Genomic DNA, 20,252 nt, shown 5'->3' with positions numbered 1-20,252 from the left:
TTAAATTTACTAATTTCTATTCTCTACACTAAAAACTGCTATTTATTATTTAGAAGTATTTTAATCGCGCAACCCGATTGTAGGCGGAATAGGTGCAACCTTGCAAAATTCTTCATGAAATCATGCTCAGGGTCAAGATGAGCATCAATCATTTGGATAATTTTGTCTCCTTTCCATTAAAATAATATGACATGGGCTTTTCAAAGGGCATATTGAAACTACCCCAATTATTGGTGTATCTCTTGTGCTTGTTTTTTCTTCCTTCTTGAATATGCCCTCCCTGTGTCTTTATTTTTTTATTTTGTTTTTACTTCTTTTAAACCTTATTTATATAAAAAAAAAATAAAAAAAAAAAAAAGGAAAAAGAAAAAGAATATAACAATCTTATTCATATAGGCTACTTGCATTAAGTAGCCATCCACTAGTGTACAAGCACCTATCTAAAAGTACCCACTCCAAACACTACCTACCTTAAGAAACCACTTGTATTTTGGTTTCCATATGATCTTTGACTTGATAGATGTACTTTTTCTCACATCCTCCAATTGCATCAAAGCAATTTAGGAATTCTCTCTCCCACTTTCTCACTTTTCTTGCCCTCTCACTCAGCCTATCACCTTTTCTTTTCTATGTAATTATGAGAAAAATGAGGTCTGGGTTTAGCTGTCTAGGTCACACCCTCACAAGTAACACACCCAACTCTTTATACTTGGAGCATGCCATTTATACAGCTAGATAGCCAAATTCTCCTCTTAAAAGCAACACTCTCATTCCATCGTCTTTGCTTCCCTCACCCATGGCCATCCTAGAAACACAAACACCCCATTCTTGTACCACCACCACCACCACCGAACCTGCTGATCATGAGAAACGCATAACCACCGATGGTAATGTTGTGGATGAGGACGAGCTTTCTCCCGTTGAGCAAGTCCGACTAACTGTGTCCAACACCGACGATCCGACGCTACCTGTATGGACCTTCCGAATGTGGGCCTTGGGCCTAATCTCATGTGCCCTCCTCTCCTTCCTTAATCAGTTCTTTGCATACCGGACCGAGCCCCTCTTCATAACCCAAATCACTGTCTTGGTGGCGAGCCTCCCCATCGGCTGCTTCATGGCCGCCACCCTCCCAGGGCCGGCTTAATGTATTTGGGGCCTTAGGCGAAATTTTGAAGTTAGACCTTATTTTTTTTAATATTTAAATATTAATTAAATAATATTTATTTTAATAATATTATTATATTTTTATAATATTATTATTATTTTCATTCTCATTGCTGTTTCATGACTTTTAAGTTTAACTTTTAACTAGTTGCCCAAAAAAATTGATGTGGCATATTTGTTTTTTTAGGTTAATTGGTCTTATTTTACAATGGACTTATTATATTGGGGCATTATTTTAGAGGCCTTAAATTTTTATGGGAAAAAATTGTGGGCCTTATTTAAAAAAAAAAATTAGGCCTTAAGTTAAAATAAAATTAAAAAATTTTTTAGGCCTTATTAAAAATTTTTTTGGGCCTTACTAACTGGGGGCCCTAGGCGACCACTGGCTCAATGGCTAGGCCATTGAGCCGGCCCTGCACCCTCCCCACAACCCAGTTCAGAATACCAGGGTTTGGATCGATGTTATTCTCTCTTAACCCGGGTCCCTTTAACATGAAGGAGCACGTACTCATTTCCATATTTGCCAATGCTGGTGCTGCATTCGGAAATGGGCCAGCTTATGCTGTTTATATTGTTGATATAGTCAAAGCCTTTTATCACCGGAATATATCCTTTTATGCTGGTTGGCTTCTTATTATCACTACTCAGGTAATTAATATATAGTGTTCTTATTAATGCCTTTTCTTTTTCTTCCATTTTTTCTTTCATTTTTCGAATGCAAACCATTGTTTTTGGAAGCAAGAAAAGCAGTATCATGAAATTGTCCCAAAATTAAGACAATTTAGAATACAAAAATGTTACTTAACTCTAGCCTCTAGGTCTCTTTTGTGATCTCTCGTCTTTACTATTAATTCACTAAAAGATTAAAAGTTAATAATGATTCAACGGTAATTTCAAAAGCTACATCACAGTTTGGAGAATACTAGGAAAACACTAGAAGAACACATAGCATTTTCCTTAATTTTTTACTAAAATTTATTAAATAATAATTAAATCACCTCTCATCTCTTGACAAATAGACAGAATATATATTAATGATGAGGGGGTGTATATATGGTATATAGAAAATATATATAAACAACACTAGTCCGTCAAGTTTAATAGTTGACAAAAGTCAGTTTTTATATAAACCTACAAATTTAAGTATAAATTTGATACTTTTTTTTTTTTTTGAAGCGTAGAAATTAAAATTCATAAAAGAACAAATTTAATAAAAGATAATTATGCAATCAACGTTACCCTAAGGTTTTTGCACAACATTCATTTCTGCTTTTACTGTAACGTCTCTCTCCCTACTATAGACATACAAATTAAAATTATTCATTGGGTTTGGTTGGGTTTGCAGGTGCTAGGATATGGTTGGGCTGGGCTGTTGAGGAAGTACGTGGTGGAACCGGCCCATATGTGGTGGCCAGCCAGTCTCATTCAGGTCTCACTTTTCCGGTATGTATCAAGTCATTAATTTTAGATTTTGCATTATTACATCGACCATATGGCACCGTTTGTTAAACTCCTTCCCTTCCCTCAACACTACTCACTTTATTTTTTCAAAAAAATCAACATCAAAACATTTATTTTAATAAAAAAATAACTACAAAACAAAACTTTTTCACTTTTTTATATCAAACAGTCTTAACTTTTTTCTCACATCAATCCGTATGATCAGCTATAGTGTCTAGGGAAAAAGGGTTTAACAAACACACCGATCGATGTTGAACCTTTGACTAGGGGATGGAACCAAAGAAATTTTATTGGGGTCAATGCATGAATAAGAGTTCAAGCCTGATAAATCACTAGACAACACATGAACTATTTTGAAGGTTCCAACTTAAAACTTTGGCTCTGAAATCATAATAAATAATCACTTATTCCAAAAACTAATTTTATATATACTAGGGACAGTCGGGGGAGCTTGGCCCCTCTGGTTTTGTCCTTCCCTCTAACCTTAATAGTATTGACATAAAAAAATATTCGAATCCCTTGTTATTTCCTATCCCAAGAGAAAAGTTAAAGGTAACAATAGGGGTTGTGAAATGGGCTCTCTTACCTAAATAAGGAAACCATACCCAGTCGGGGAGAACACTACTAGAGCACGAGGGCCCCTTGGGTGAGCCCCCTACTCAAGTGGGAGAAGAATCCTCTCAATTTCAAAGGAAATGGAGAGGAGCCGGTCTTCCTTTCTATAAGGGTAGAATGGTCCAAAAAAAGTGAAATGACCATTCTACCCTTGTAAAATAAGGGACCGGCTCCTCTCCATTTCCTTTGAAATGGAGAGGATCCGGGTCCACTCAGGTTGGGCTCCCATTTTATACCCATTTCACATACCATGATATAAAAAGAGTGAACATATCAAAATAAGAGGAATGATCCCAAATTGTAGGGGATCTCGTACTCATATAAAAACAAGCAACATTAACACACCTTTGCATCAAATAACTTTTTTTTTTTTTTTTTTTAATGAAAATAGTATATATCTTGAGTTATTACTCTTAATTTACTTAATTCATAGTATTCTGATATTGAAGCATCATTGACAACAAAAAAACGTCTTTATGTTACTTTATATGAGTAATCATCTATTAATAAAGTACCACTACAAAAATTATGGTCATTAGCGGCGACCCAAAGTCGCCGCTAATGAGCAAAGAGTTGCCGCTATTTACAAATACCGGAGACATGCAGCCGCTATTTGGTGGTTGGTAGTAAGCCGACGGTAATCCTAAATACTGGCAACTTTTAAGGTTGCCGCTAATGACAACTGATTAACGGCCACTCTAGGTCGCCGCTAATAATAATAATTTTTTTTGCCGGAAAAAATGTTCAAAATGGTTCTAAGGTCGCCGCTATTGGTATATCATTAGTGGCGACCACAGAGTTGCCGCTAATTGTATAAGAAATTAAAAAAAAAAAAAAAAAAAGTCAATAGTGGCCACATGGAGTTGCCGCTATTCTTCTGTCATTAGCGGCCACATAGAGTCGCCGCTATTTATCTCATTAGCGGTAACTGCTAAAGTTGCCGCTATTGACCCCTCAATAGTAGCAACTTTAAAAAGTTGCCACTATTAGGCACTTAATAGCGGCAAGTTTATGTCGCCACTAATAAGTCCTATTTTTTTATTTGTTTTTCCGTTAGGTCCATTAGCGGCAACTGCTAAAGTTGCTGCTATTGACTCCTCAATAGCGGCAACTGTAAAAAGTTGCTGCTATTGCGCTCATAATAGCGGCAATAGTTTGTTGCCGCTGATTGTGTTTAAATTGCGGCAACGTGTGTCTCCGCTATTGAATGTCTAACTGCGGCGACCATTTGATGTTGCCGCTGATGAGTAGTAAATAGCGGCAATAACGGTCGTCGCTATTGGTGTGGCTGCTAAATATCAACTATTTTGGTATTTAGCGTCTGCTATTAGCGGCGACTTTATTGTCGCAGCTAATAAGAGGTCATTAGCGGCAACCTTTAAAAGTTGCCGCTAATGACCCCTTAATAGCGGCAACATTTGGGTCGCTGCTAATAATTTGGTTGCTAATGACCAAATTTCTTGTAGTGTACCACTATATATCCACTATTTTTGATATATGAAATATGCATGTAGGGCTTTGCATGAGAAAGAAGAAAGGCACATGTCACCTGGAAAGTTCTTCCTACTTGCACTAATTTGCAGTTTTACATGGTACACTGTGCCAGGCTACCTCTTCTCAACACTGACGAGCATCTCATGGGTTTGCTGGGCATTCTCCAAGTCAGTCACTGCCTGGCCAGCAGCTTGGCTCTGGCATGCAAAGGCTTGGAATAGGAGCACTGACACTTGATTGGGCAGCCGTGGCATCCTTCTTGTTCGGCCCCCTCATCAGCCCCTTCTTCGCCATTGTCAACGTATTCGCAGGCTATGTGTTGATAGTCTATGTCGCAATCCCTATAGCATACTGGGGATTTGACTTGTACGGTGCAAGTAGATTTCTCATTTTCTCTTCACAGCTGTTTACATCCCATGGTGAGCAATACAACATATCTGCTATTGTCAATGACAAGTTTGAGTTAGATATTGCAAAGTACGAGGAGCAAGGACTAATTCATTTAAGCATGTTTTTTGCTATCACTTATGGCTTTGGCTTTGCCACCATTGCTGCCACCCTTACCCGTGTGGCCTTCTTCCATGGAAGGTAATGTACAATTGACAAATGTGATATTTGAGAAAAGTTTAGTTGATAAATTAATTAATGTCAACTACTAAAGTTTATAGTTAATGGACAGAGAAATTTATGAGCGATTTTAAGCTTCTTACAAGGGGAAGGAGGATATTCATACAAAATTGATGAGGAGATACAAGGACATACCTTCCTGGTGGTTTTACTTGTTGCTTGCTGTGACACTTGCAGTTTCACTACTACTCTGCACCATTTTGATTGATCAGATCCAGATGCCATGGTGGGGGCTCCTCCTTGCTAGTGCCATAGCCTTCACTTTCACACTTCCAATCAGTATCATATCTGCCACAACAAACCAGGTTGTTAGGTTAAAACTTTGCTCCCCACCCTTTTTTTTAATCAAATAAGGGAAAACATGTTACATGGGATCGAACAACAAAATGGTGGGCGCCCCAACAAAAAAGCCCAAACAGAAAATATAGCAAGGATACAGAAAATAGTCCAAAAGGACCAAATATTGGGAATGGTCCAAAAGGACCACATTTGCTCATTTCTCCTTATTTTTATTAAGAGATTGATTCAATAGACTTTAACTTAATTGTTTTTTTTTTTTTTTTTTTTTTCCCCCTTAACTATAATATCTTATCTTAACTAGTTGGATTTGAGCATAACCATCTTACAGTGGCCCAATCTGCACCAGTAGTAACACTGTAAGCATGATAGCTGTTGGTGAGTGTCGGCATGAGACAATTATGATGCTTAAGTTAGTGTTGTGTAAGAGAAGAAATTAGATTTACTAAGATAAAATTTTGAACTTAGGGCCAAAAGTTACGGGTGTGTTTGCCAACAGAACGAGCTGTTATTGTACTTGGAACGGTACTGCTCCAGCCACAGTAACGGTCAGAAAATAGTACACTAGACCTGAAAAGCAATCCCCCTCTCTTCCCAATAACCCTACAGTAAAACAAACCCATCTAACCTAACCACCCCCTAACTCCACTTATTTTCAATGAATATATATATATGGTTCGAAGGTGGCTGGGTTTGGGTCTGCGTACAGAGGAAGAAGAAGGAATTTGAGACAATGAAAATGAGGATTTTTTCAAAAATCTGGGAGAAGCCAGGAAGAAGAAGCTTTAGAATTTTTTTTTTTCGTTGAAAATAAGTGGAGTTAGCCAGTTAGGAGGTGGTTAGGTTAGATGGGTTTGTTTTACTGCAGGCCATTGGGAAGAGTGGGGGATTGCTTTTCAAGTCTAGTGTACTATTTTCTAACCATTACTGTAGCTGGAACAGTACCGTTGCAACTAAAGTAACGGCCCGTTCTGTTGGCAAACACACACGTACTTTTACTTGGTTCGAGTTTACTTTTTATTGAGTTTCTTGCAAGAATGTTCCCGAACATTTGAATGTTACGTCTAACTAGGTATCCCACTTTATGGCCTATTTTTAAGTGCCAATCACCCTTCAAGCAAGGAACGTGCCCCTATATCATAAGTTTGTGCACAATTATTCACTTCTTGGTTTGAGAATCAATTCGGGTTTCGGGTCCACTTTGGACTCATAGATCTGTTTTCTGGCCTTAGTATATAGATTTCTGATAAATTATCAGTTATTTCAAAAGTTTAAGCTAATAAAAAGAGGTAAATTTATTCACTTAACTAATACTTTAACAATTTTGTGGACTGTACTTCTTATGTCCTAATTCTCAATACCTTTTTCATATTTCATATGTTCTACTGAAAACTTGAAATATATGACACTCTATACAAGTTAAAATAGTTGGAGTTATTTGATTACTTTTCCTGAATTTTGATTGATGGTAGTTACCATGCACGATAATTTTCCTTAAGCACCTTAAATGGTAGCATATATGTATGTTTTGCAGATGATCTTCTTATTTTTTCTGAAGCTAGTTTGAGTTCCATCAATGTCATTAAGGTTGCTCTAGTGGAGTTTGCGGATTTGTCTGGCCTAAAGGCTAATCCTTCGAAGAGTTCTTTTATTGTTCTGGAATTTTAGATAGGGTCAAGCAAGTTTTATTGAATGCTTTGCAGATGAAGGAGGGGAAGCTGCCTGTGAGATATCTTGGGGTCCCATTAATCTCTTCTAGGCTTTCTTCTACTGATTGTGGGGTGCTTTTGGAGAGAATTACTGGGTGTATTGATTCTTGGTTATTCAAAAATCTCTCTTACGCAGGTAGGCTTCAGCTTCTTTCTTTTATGTTATATAGTTTGCAAGTTTACTGGACAAGCATTTTCATTCTGCATAAGAAGGTTATAAAGGTTATTGAGCATAAATTTAATAGGTTTTTATGGAATGGGAAGGATATGGAGGCTGCAAAAGCAAAAATGGCTTGGAATGATATTTGTTTTCCTAAGAAAGAGGGTGGTTTGGGGCTAAAGAGAATTGATGTCTGGAATAAAACCTCTATGCTTAGGCACATATGGAGTTTGTTTGCTAGATCAGGTTCTTTATAGGTGGCCTGGATTAAGGCAAATTTTCTGAAACACAAGAGTTTTTGGAGTGTCAATATACCACAGAATCGCTCTTGGTGTTGGAGGAAGCTCCCCAGGTTGAGGGATACTGCTAAGAAGTTCTTGAGATTTGAGGTTGGGGATGGAAGAAATATACATCTTTGGTTGGATTTTTGGCATCCTAATGGCATTCTTCTTGAGAAGTATGGTTTTAGAGTTGTTTATGATGCTTAAAGTAGTGTGGAGGCAAAATTATCTTATGCTATCCATAATGGAGAACGGTTTTGGAGGCCTGCTAGGTATGAAGCCTTGGTGGATATTCAAACTCGGCTTACTGAAATCAGTTTGGGTTCTTGTGATAAACCTATTTGGCTTGCTTCTAGGAAAGGTATCTATGTAAGTTCAGATGGAAAAAATGGATCAGATTGAGTGGTGGAGACTAGTCTGGTTTTCTTTAGCTATTCCTAAGCAAGCTTTCTTTTTATGGCTTGCCATAAAGGATAGGTTGGTTACAGGAGTAAGGTTGCCAAATTGGGGTTATAGAGGAGATATTCAATGCTGTTTTTGCAGGAATCAAATGGAGAGCCGAAACCATTTATTTTTTGAATGCAGCTTTTGTTATAGAATTTGGAAGTTTTGTATGGCTAGATGCAAAGTGGCTAACCCCGCTATTATATGGGAGGATATTCTTTAGCTGGGATGTAGTTCTTGGAGTTGTAATACACTTAAAGGCTTGCTTTGTCAGCTGGCGTTGGGATCTGCAGTTTATAATATTTGGTACACTAGAAATGAAATTAAGCATGTAGGCCATCCACTCACTGAGGAGCAGATTTTGAAGAAAGTATTGTGGGAAGTTCGTGCTAGAATTGTTGGGAAAGGAAAGTTCCCAAGGACGAGGGAGAATATGTTACTCTCCTCCTTATGGAACTTGTCTGAAAGTTTGTTTTGTTGATGATATGTTGCAGGTTTTTTGTGGTTTGTTTATGATTTTGAGGATAATCTGTTTCCTCTGTAAGGGAGTTGTTGCAGATTTTCTTTGTGGCTTGTTTGAGGATAGGGTCTTTCTCCTCTGTTTTGTTGGTTTTTTTGTTTTTTGTTTTTTGTTTTTTTTTTTTTTTTGAGGCTTTTGTTTAGCCCTATGGAAGGGTTTGGGTTAACTATTTTGGGCTATTAGCTAGAGCTTTTTCTGCTGTTTGTTGGTTTTTGGCCTCTATGTAGGCTGTTTTTAGTCTATTAATCAGGCTTGTATTTGTTGTCGATGTGTTCTTGGTTTGTTTTGTTAATGAAGATGCTTATTCATAAAAAAAATAAAAAAATAAAAACCCTTTTCCTTGTCAGTATCTATATATGCAGAAGTTTGTTGCCTTTCCCGTCAATAGGTGAAATTTAAAAAAATAATAATAATAATTAAAAAAAAAATAAAGAAACTTCACTTTAGACCCCTGAATGGCTTGAACTATTGGGCATTTTGATAAGACCCCAATAAATTTTAAAAACTCTCAATTTCGCTCCCTGAACTTTCAATTTGATGTAATGTACTCCGTTAGTTTTTAAACATTAAAAATAATAAAATGACCATTACAACCCTATCTTCTTCTTTTTTTTTTTTTTTTTTTTTAAACTTCTAAATTTACTCTTTATTTCAAATTAAAAATTTTAAAAATAAAGTTATTATTAAAAAAAAAAACCATAAGGTGATTTTTTTTCATTTAAAAAAAATAAACAAAAACAAAAATTGAAAGGTAATTTGGTCTTTTTAGGGGTTTCCGTTAGGGTTTAACGGCAAAAATTAACGGAGGGGGTAAATTGCATCGAATTGAAAGTTTGAGAGGTGAAATAGAGAGTTTTTGAAATTTGAGGGTCTTTTCAAAACCCATGGTAGTTCCAGGGTTCTTTGTTAAGTTTCCTTAAAATAAAAAACCTTTTGAAAATTCTAAAACGACTCCAAACGACACCTATTCAAATGTCTAGGTGATTCACAAATATTAAGCGGAATAGGATCTGACCTAACAATTAATAATCAACCAAATACAGATATGTAATGAAAAACAAGAACACAGATATTTGGTTACGAAGAGGAAACCATTTAGAGAATCCTCTAAATGTAAAACCTCTCCGGGGCAGCCAAACCTAGGAAATCAATCCACTATAAGAAGAATAAGGAATACAAGAAGAATTACAATACCTTAGCAATTTACTCTTCCTTGTACACGACAAGCGACACACTTGACTTCTACCGCAGTAGCCATTTCCAGAACATCTGGCACAATTCTTCTATAAGATTTCCTTTCACCGAAACTCCGATTGGCTTTACGTATTTAATCCATTCTCAAATAAGCTAGAACAATATCTCTCTCTAAGCTCTCTGATTTTGCTATCCAAAATACGTACATATAGTAGGCAAAACAGTTTGTTTAAATAGAAAATAAAATAACAAATCGACAGCCATGTCCGGACAGGGCTAATTAGGGGTCTGGACATGGCTAGGGTTACATATGCGTAACCTAGTGGTGTCCGGACCTCCAACTTTTGTGTTCGGATAGCCCATATACAAAAGGGCTTGTAGGAAATTGGGTCCGGACCCAGCTTCTGGTGATCCAGACCTCCCATTCAATATGAGGTTTTTGGAAATGGGGTCCGGACCCAGCTTCTGGCGGTCCGGACCTCCTCATCAAAAAGGCGGTGTCTGGAAATCAGGTCCAGACCCAGCTTCTGGCGGTCCAAACAGGCATTCTGGAAATACTGTCCAGTCTTGATCAATAGCTCCGATCGATGGGCGGTTGTGGTCCAATTGAGCTGAAATTTTGCAGGGACGTTCATGGCACACGAATCTACATTATGAACGGTGGAGATTGGATTCTGAGCATTCTATATTAGTGTTTGAGCCTATGAACAGTAGCATCTGCATTTTGGAACTAAATTAAGCCAACACAAGAACTAACAAACTCCCCATTTGGCAATTCAGTGACAAAACCAAAATGCCGATCCAATCCCATCATCTCCCCATATTTACTCCCCCTTTTTGTCACAGAATGACAAAAGGTCTTAATGTTTCCTGAAACACTTCACAAAATACATCAAGGCATATGTGGAACAAGAATACGTAAATAAAACTCATGAAAAAAAAAAATGATGTAGAATGCAAGATCATAAAGAAACATCAGCAAAACTCCCCCTCAATGAATGACTCAATTATCAATAAGAAATTGGAAAAGCAAAAACATGTTTCTCCCCCTCAAAAGTCAAATGAACACACATGATATATACATCAATAACTCATGTATTGCATAATGAATATCCCAAACATGCTCTAAATATGCAAAATATACATGAGACTAGAAATGACAAGAAACTCATATTGCTTAACCCAAGCAAAGAAAAATGTTGCATTCAACCCATGCTTGTGTAGTTTGTGTGTAAGCCATCCAAAGAGAAAAATTTTCAATTAACAATATGAGGAGAAAGTTTAACCACCATGAGATTTTGACAAGTATATCACATCAAAAGTCAAACCTTATCATACTAGGGCTTAGTTACTCTCATCCTATACATTTCTCTTTGTAATACATTTTGCACAAGTTTGACAAAGTGAAATAAATTCCTTTTGGAATATGATCTTTTGATTTTATTTGTTTCACTATCTTGTTTATTTTTTTCTTTGAGAAAGTGTCCTTAAACTTTTGGTGCTTATCACAAAAGAGAAAGCAGGAATTTGTAAGCCCTAGGTTCAACTAGCATATGGTCAATTTGAAAAATATGACTAGTCAAAAACCTCATATGGTTACCTAACAGACCTCATAAATAAAGTGAAACAAAACCTCAATTTAAGCTTAAATGTGCACAAAAGATAAAGCATAGGCAAAATGTACCACATAAGCTTAGGCTTTAGGTAACCACAAACACAAGTCCATTAACACAAATTTTCATCTCATGCATATTAAGAACATGCCAAGACGCAAGGAATTAAATCCATAAAAAGCAACATGAGAAATTAATGGACTATCTAGGTGCATAAGACAAAAGAAAGAAAAGAAAACAATCAAAGTAACATATTTTTGTCTTTTTGAAAATTTTCACAAAAGAAATGCACATGAACGAAAACAAATGCAAAACAAACAAAAATGCAATGCATAAAGAAAAAACAACATGCTTGAATTGAGATTACAACAGGCAATACATGAATGTCCTTTAGCATTAAACTTTCATCACATCTTATAGGTCCCATTACAAAATAATGATTTGGTTTAATAACTACTTCTAGGTCTTCACAAGACATTACACATTCATGAACACTTGATTAGCAAGTAGACAAAAATCTTGGTGGTCTGCACACAACATCTCATCTATAAGCCTTTCAAAGATCATAACATATGAATTTCTTGAAAAGTCCTTTATAAATATGCCTCATAACAAGAATCTCCAAACAAACATGTATACACTCTTCACACAAAAAGTGTAACAAAAAAAAAAATTGCAATGCATAAACTAGAAAGCGAAAAAAAGAAAAAGAAAAACAACATGCTCTAGGATTTTCAAAAATAAGCAAAACAACAATTCCTAGACATATTATTTACTCACCTAAATTTAGGTGAGATCACTATCACTCCCCCTCAATGGGTGAATGGTATCAACCTTCTTAATCCAAACTTTCTTCATATGGGGGACAAATGTGCGACTCTTATCCAAATCATTTAACTGGGTGATAACAACCCTTAGCATGTTGAATAATTCCTCATGACTATTCCTAGAACGAAAATAATCTCTTTTTGACTCATGATTATTCAACTGAAAACAATTAGGGCGAATATGCCCAATCTTACCACAATGATGACATGTAGGAATGAACATTTGAGAAGGTTGGTTCCTTGCAAGGTAAACAAAGTTGGAGTTGCTTCTAGGTAAAAAGTGCTCAACACGAGAGTACTTACCTTTCTTACCCTTCTTACCTCTTGTGGTCGCAATAGCTGTTTTTTTTTTTTTTTTTTTTTTTTTTTTTTAAGACTTCTTTTCTTCTTCTTCTTGAGGAGTGAACATCAACTAGCTTATCTTTATCCAATGGCTCTTCCAAGTTTTCTGTTTCAACAAAAACTTTCTTGGAAGAAGAAGCAAGGTTAGAGGAATGAGCAATAATCTTGTCAAAATCAATCCCACCTTTATCACAAGTAGATTTTTCGGTATGCAAAATTTTGTCAAGATTATCATTAGAGAATTTTCCAATAGAGTTTTGGACTCCTTTAATTCATTCTCTAATGACTCAACTTTATTAGCAAGATCATGATTTTCAGATTTCAATGTTTTACACAAATCAAGAGAATCACTCAATTCCCCAATTAGCTCATCTTTATCATGTTCAGCCTCTCTGAGTTTCTTTAAATTCTTGGAATTAATAACTTGTAGCTCAGAGAATTTCACAAACAACAAATTATAAGTCTCATGAAGATCAATTTCATTATCAGAATCATAATCAGAATAATACTGTTTATCAGAAAACATAATAGTTTCAAAACAATCAAGAGTTTGGGACATCTATAAAGTATATAGGATCACACTCAGGAATTTAATCCTTTGACAGAGTGAACCCGCTCTGATACCAATTGAAAATTCTAAAACGACTCCAAATGACACCTATTCAAATGTCTAGGTGATTCACAAATATTAAGCGGAATAAGATATGACCTAACAATTAATAATCAACCAAATACAGATATGTAATGAAAAACAAGAACACAGATATTTGGTTATGAAGAGGAAACCATTTAGAGAACTCTCTAAATGTAAAACCTCTCTGGGGCAACCAAACCCAGGAAATCAATCCACTATAAGAAGAATAAGGAATACAAAAAGAATTACAAAACCTTTTTAATTTACTCTTCCTTGTACACGACAAGTAACCCACTTGACTTCTACCGCAGTAGCCCTTTCCAGAACATCTGGCACAATTCTTCTATAAGATTTCCTTTCACCGGAACTCCGATTGGCTTCACGTATTTAATCCCTTCTCAAATAAGCTAGAACAATATCTCTCTCTAAGCTCTCTGATTTTGCTCTCCAAAATACGTACATATAATAGGCAAAACAGTTTGTTTAAATAGAAAATAAAATAACAAATCGGCAGCCATGTCCGGACAGGGCTAATTAGGGGTCCGAACATGGCTAGGGTTACATATGCGTAACCTAGTGGTGTCCGGACCTCCAACTCTTCTGTCCAGACAGCCCATATACAAAAGGGCTTGCTGGAAATTGGGTCTGGACCCAGCTTCTGGCAGTCCGGATAGGCATTCTGGGAATACTGCCCAGTCTTGATCAATAGTTCCGATCGATGGGCGTTTGTGGTCCGATTGAGCTGAAATTTTGCAGGGACGTTCATAACACATGAGTCTACATTATGAACGGTGGAGATTGGATTCTGAGCATTCTATATTAGTGTTTGAGCCTATGAATAGTAGCCTCTGCATTTTGAAATTAAATTAAGCCAACACAAGAACTAACACCTTTATATATATATATATATATATAACACTGAAATACTAAACTTAGCTGCATTTGCAAGTGTATGCTTAGTTCATAGGAACAGTTGTCGCTGGAACTGTCAACATTGGAGTAGCATGGTGGTTGCTAAATTCCATTGAGAACGTATGCCAACCAGAACTTCTTCCTGTCAATAGTCCCTGGACATGCCCTAGTGACAGAGTTTTCTTTGATGCATCTGTTATATGAGGTTTGGTGGTACCCAAACGGATCTTTGGAACTCTTGGAAGCTATCAAGCCATGAATTGGTTTTTCCTTATAGGTGCAATAGGCCCTGTTCTTGTTTGGCTATTGCACAAAGCAGTCCCTAAGCAATCTTGGATTCCACTCATTAAGCTTCCAGTTCTCCTGGGAGCAACAGGAATGATGCCTCCGGCAACATCCTTGAACTACACTTCCTGGATTATAGTTGGAATAACCTTTAACTATTTTGTTTTCCGGTACCGGAAGCAGTGGTGGCAGAGGTACAATTACATTCTTTCTGCAGCACTGGATGCTGGGGTGGCCTTCATGGGAGTATTGTTGTACTTTTCATTGGGCATGGAGGGGAAAGGTGTGAATTGGTGGGGTACAGGTGGTGAACACTGTGACTTAGCATCTTGTTCAATAGTAAAGGGCATAGTTGTTGATAATTGTCCCACCATGTAATGCTTGTATTTTTTTTTTTTTTTTTGCTTTTTTAGTTGAAAAAAAAAAGTTTTAATTTGACATAATTAAATGTGAAAGTAAATTTTTAGTGGTTTGTGAGAATTTCGTATTTAGAGTTTTTGCTAATGCTTTTATTTTTTACTAAAAAAACAAAAAGCTTTCTCAAAAAGTATATATTGTCAAATAAGGTCATATGTATCATATGGATTTATTTTTATGTGGTTGGTTCTCTTATGAAAAACGAGATTAGTAGCAATGTAGAGAGTTGCTTTACTATCACAAAAGAAGAACGCTTGAGAATGAAGAACATATAAATCTATAAGAAAGGAGAAAAGCTAGGTGAGCTCGCAAGAAGTAGAGGCCATGGAGCGATATGCAGACGAGTGACATACATTAGGTTTCAACTACCTACATATCATTTCCAGTCACTATCATGAAAAGCTTTAAGCAGAAAGTTAGAAGTAGAAGGATAAAAAAAATTCTTGGACAGGAACAGACTCGAGATAACGAAGTTTCAAGATACATTGAGATTGAGTAATGCTAGAAGTCACTCTTGTATAACTCTCGTGTTTCTCTAAAAATGATGTGACTCTTTAAATTCAATAGCATTAGTGTTGTGATTGATCATTATTAGATTTTGATCAAATGATGATTTTAAAAGCCACCTCATTTGTGAAATGATACAAGTGTAACTTCTAGAATTACTCATTGAGGTTTGGTTGACCAAGATGGTCCATATTCTGACTTGAAATCTGAATGGAGTAGGCAATGTCAGGTCGCGTTATAGTCAGGTAGCTTAATATTAATCGCCCAATTAACCTTCGGTAAGTGGTAGGATCATCCAATAATTAGAGCACCCTTATCTCGGGTAAGGTTCAAGTTAAAGTCCATGGGAAATGTGGGAGGCTTGGCTGCAAAGAAGTCTACTATCTTGAAGAATTTCAAGAGTGTACTTACTTTAATTTGTACATACATAAATGTTGGGATTATGTGCACAAATGAGTAATGCACAGTGGAAAATAAAAATCTCAACCCAATATCAAAATTTATGAAGAACTATGTCATTTTAAAATAAAATAAAATAAAATAATAAAAAAAACGTAAAAACACTTACTTGGTTGTATGGCCACTCGATCCTTAGCTATCCGTCTTAAAATGAACTATTTCCCATCGTGACGTGAAGAATAAAATGTGAAAAAAATCTAAATACTCTCATTTACTTCAGATGTCTCTAGTTTTTTATGAGAATCTTTTGAGAGATTTTGGAGGTTCTTGCATGGGGAACAAGTTTGAGAGCTATTCCTTCCTAGAAGTGATATCATGTTTGAAAAACGCTATGTTGACTCTAAAAACTTGTTTATCACAATTTATGCGAAATTAATACTATAAAGCAATAAACAATTCAATCACCCAAAATATATAAAGCAATAAAGAGGCAGACACATATATTTTAGTTACGAAGATGAAATCTTTTAGAAACTGATCTAAAAATAAAACTTCTCTGGAGCAGCCAAACTTAGGAAATCACTATCAAAAGATTATCCAGAGATTATATGATGAGTGCCAAATATTGCATATTTTGACCCCTTAATTTGCATTTACTAAGCCTTTAGCTTTATTATGTTTTGATGTCTTGGTTAGTTTTGGTGTTTTAGTGATTTGCAGGTTGTTAAGAGAAAAATGCGGCTTCAAAGTGATATTTGCAACTCATTCCATTAATTTTGGGGCTTAAGACACTTCATAGAGCATTGGCAACAAATTGGGATCGAGGGATGATTCGCACCCGATGAGTTCCACTAAAAAGGCCATATCTAGAGTTGTATAGCTCGGATTGAAGCGATCTTGATGTCATTGAAAAGCTAACTCAAAGATCTACAAAGTCATGTTTTATGAGAGTAGGCTAATTTGGACTAGAAGTGCGCTCGAGCGCACTCGCGCCCTGCGCATTAGAAGACATGTTGCACGAGTGCGATCAAGCGCACCTAGAGTGCGATCGAGCGTACTCGGCCAACCTGGCAGCGCTGAAATCTTAAAATTAGCTTATAAATATCATTATTTTCCATTGTAAATGTACGGAGACGCGCTAGGGGCGCCGTTCTTGGTCGTTTTTAGTGTTTTCTGGGTTTTTGTAGCTTGGAACTCAAATTCTTGGAAAAATTACAGTTTACCCCCCCAAAGTTGACAGCGTTTTCAATTCGAACATCAAAGATTCAATTTTTGCTATCCACCCCCACAAAGTTCCAATTTTTTTCAATTCGACCAATATTATCTCAAATTTCCCATATTGCCACTGATTTTTATTTTTATGAAAAAAAAATAAAACAAATTTGGGGGTGCAAAAATGGCTAGATGGGCAAAGGGTGGCTACGACCACCCCGAATTCTTTTTTTAATTTTTTATGAAAAATAAAAAAAATAAAAATTATGGGCAAGATGAGAAGTTTTGGATGCAATTGGTCAAATTGCAAAAATTTGAAACTTTTGGGGGGTGGATTGCAAAAATTAAAAGTTTGGTGTTCAAATTGAAAAATGCTGTCAACTTTGGGGGGGTAAACTAAAATTTTCCCCGAATTCTTTTGTAAATTTTTAATTTTAATGAAGTAATTTAGTTTCTTTATGATTTTTTTTGTCATGAGAGGCTAAATTTTCAACTAAGGTTGAAGATGAAGCCTAACCATTGATTAGTTTTATATTTTTATGTTTTGTTCGCACAAATCCGTCCTTTAATGTAATGTATGTTCGTTTCAATTCAATTGTGTGACAAAATTGTGATTGATTGTTGTTTATAAATTGTGAAAACGTTGGATATTCGTTGTGTTTCATCCAACGGATACATCGAATGATTTGATTGAAACTTATATCCATTGTGATTTACGGATACAGTGAATGATTTGATCTCAATTGGATATTCATTGTGATTTGTAATAGAGATGGATTCATCGAATGATTCAATTGGTTTATAAAAAACAATAGAATATATATAGAGTTTAATTGTTTGTCGGATGCATGAATGAAAACATGAGAGAATGTATGGTTTGATTTGGTGAAGTGAATTCTAAAACCTTAGTCGTTTAGCTTTTGATTATTTTTATTTTATTTAGTTTATATTTGTTTATTTTCAAAATCAAAATCATTCAGAACTAGGTTAAGATATAATTGATTTAGATTGAAATTAAATTTCACAAACACAATTTCCTGTGGATCGACTTCGCACTTGCACACATGCTATATTGCACACGACTCGTGCGCTTGCGAGTACACTTACAACCATTTGCAAGACCTTAACACTATAAGATTGACAAGCCTACAACTATTTTCCTTGCTAACAATCTTCTTTAACGTGATTCTCCTTTACCGGACCCTTCCGATAGACTTCTCTACTGTAGATTTATCAAAGGAATAACTAAAACTCGAAAAGATTCAATTTAACGCTCACCACATATGATCTCTCTTAGCATTGCCTCAGACGAACTCTCTGTGGTCGAAAATTCATGCCTCTCTCTTCTATAATGATGTATATATATTAGTACATCAAATCATAGACCTAGGCCCACTAAAAACATGTTTTTGGGCATAATAGGTACGGGGTGTCCGGACAGGTTAATGGGCTGTCCGGACAAGGCCTTGCGGAGCAAAAAAATGGTTGCTGGAAAGCTTGTCCAGACATGGCCTGCAGTGGGGAGAAAACAGCATTCTGGAAATGCTGTTAAGCCTTGATCAACAGCTCCGATCGATGGGCATTTGTGGCCTGATTGAGCTGAAATTTGCAGGGACATTCATGACACACGAATCTACATTATGAACGGTGGAGATTTGATTCTTAGCATTCTATATTAGTGTTTGAGCCTGTGAACAATAACCTTTGCGTTTTGGAACTGAACTAAGCCAACACAAGAACTAACAATGTTGTTCCAAGAGAGGAGATGAAAAAGCCTTGAGCTATCCCTCTCTTGATGTGGTTATTTGTCCTACGAACCACAACCATTGACATCCAAGACCATAAGAAGTCATCAAAAACTTTATGTTCTCTCTCCACTCTCTCGTAGAGTTTTGTTCCTGAACTCTGTTCAACTGTCTTCTTTTCTTGTTTGCTTTTCCTTCCTTTTCCTTCCCCTGATAATGGATAATATTAATCTGGAAATTGATGATCTCATCAATCATACAAATTCTCTTAGTTGGTCTGATTCCCCCCCTCTGTTATCTTCTCCTTCCCCAAATCCTTCAAATCTTCCCTCCCTCACTTTAATGGGTAAGGTTATTTCTCTTATTCCCATTTCTAAAGTTATCATCAAGAATAATATCTCCCTAGCCTGGAAGTTTTTGATATCTCTAACCACTGAAGACCGTGAAGATGATCTGATGGTGTTCACCTTTGATAACCTGGAAGACTTGATGAGAGTGTTGGAAAACTCTCCTTGGAATATTAAAGGTTCGCCATTGTTTCTTAAGAAATGGTCTTTGTCTGAATCCATTAAGGACATAGATTTTTCTACTGGAGCCTTCTGGGTGCAAGTTCATGATTTGCCTTTGGAAATGATTACTCCAGAAAATGCTTTCAGCATTGGTTCCAGCTTGGGTGAGCTCTTGGAGGTTGATAATGCTGAAAATAATAAACCTTCACGTAAAAGTTTTTTGAGGTTTCGAGTTCTAATCAAGCTTCATCATCCTTTGACTCCGGGATTCACTCACCATTATCCCCCAAAAGCTCCTACGTGGGTTCAATATAAGTATGAACGTCTCTCAGAATATTGCTATTTTTGTGGTAGGTTAGGGCATCTCTCTTATGCTTGTCCAGTGGCTGATCGTCCCCCTGCTCATGGGAGATATGGGGTTATTTTGAAGGCTAGTCCTTTGAAGTTTACTTGGGTGGTTAATCTTATTCCTGCTCATAAACCTCTAGCTCGCATGATTGAACCAGTGGTGGAAGTTCCCCTTGCAGTTTCAAATTCGGCTTCTACTGAGTCAAACCAGCCAAGTTAATTCATGCCCATTCAGTCTCCTAGCACCTCATGTGTCCAGTCTCAATCTCAAGTTTTTGCACCCCATCCCATCCAAATAAACCCTTTCTCTTTGAACCCCGTTTTTTCTCAAAAGGCATTTAATGAAAAGTCTTCTCTTGTCCATTTACCGTTGAAAACCCCTACCTCCTCATTAATGCTCACTCAACCCAACACTTCTAGCATACTTATTCTCACTCTAGCTGATAATAAGTGCCCTGTCACACCCTCACCCCTTAGTTCATCTAACCCCACGTGTAAATTAGATGATCTCTCTTCTAGTTTGAATGTAACCAACC

At 36.4% G+C, this 20,252-nt stretch overlaps 1 protein-coding gene and 1 pseudogene across 1 annotated transcript; both read left to right on the top strand.

Annotated features, from left to right (window-relative positions):
- Nucleotides 1-796: 796 nt before the first annotated feature.
- Nucleotides 797-14,957, top strand: LOC132177933 (oligopeptide transporter 4-like; annotated as a pseudogene).
- A 4,118-nt stretch (nucleotides 14,958-19,075) lies between these two features.
- LOC132177932 (uncharacterized) lies at nucleotides 19,076-19,936 on the top strand. Its single transcript, XM_059590407.1, has one exon. It carries the CDS (start codon nucleotides 19,076-19,078, stop codon nucleotides 19,934-19,936), a length of 861 nt encoding a protein of 286 aa, XP_059446390.1.
- The last annotated feature ends 316 nt before the right edge of the window (nucleotides 19,937-20,252 follow it).

Source organism: Corylus avellana, chromosome ca4 (genome assembly GCF_901000735.1).
Source record: "Corylus avellana chromosome ca4, CavTom2PMs-1.0".
In the NCBI taxonomy this organism is placed as follows: domain Eukaryota; kingdom Viridiplantae; phylum Streptophyta; class Magnoliopsida; order Fagales; family Betulaceae; genus Corylus; species Corylus avellana.
This window is presented reverse-complemented; position numbering and strand designations above follow the sequence as displayed.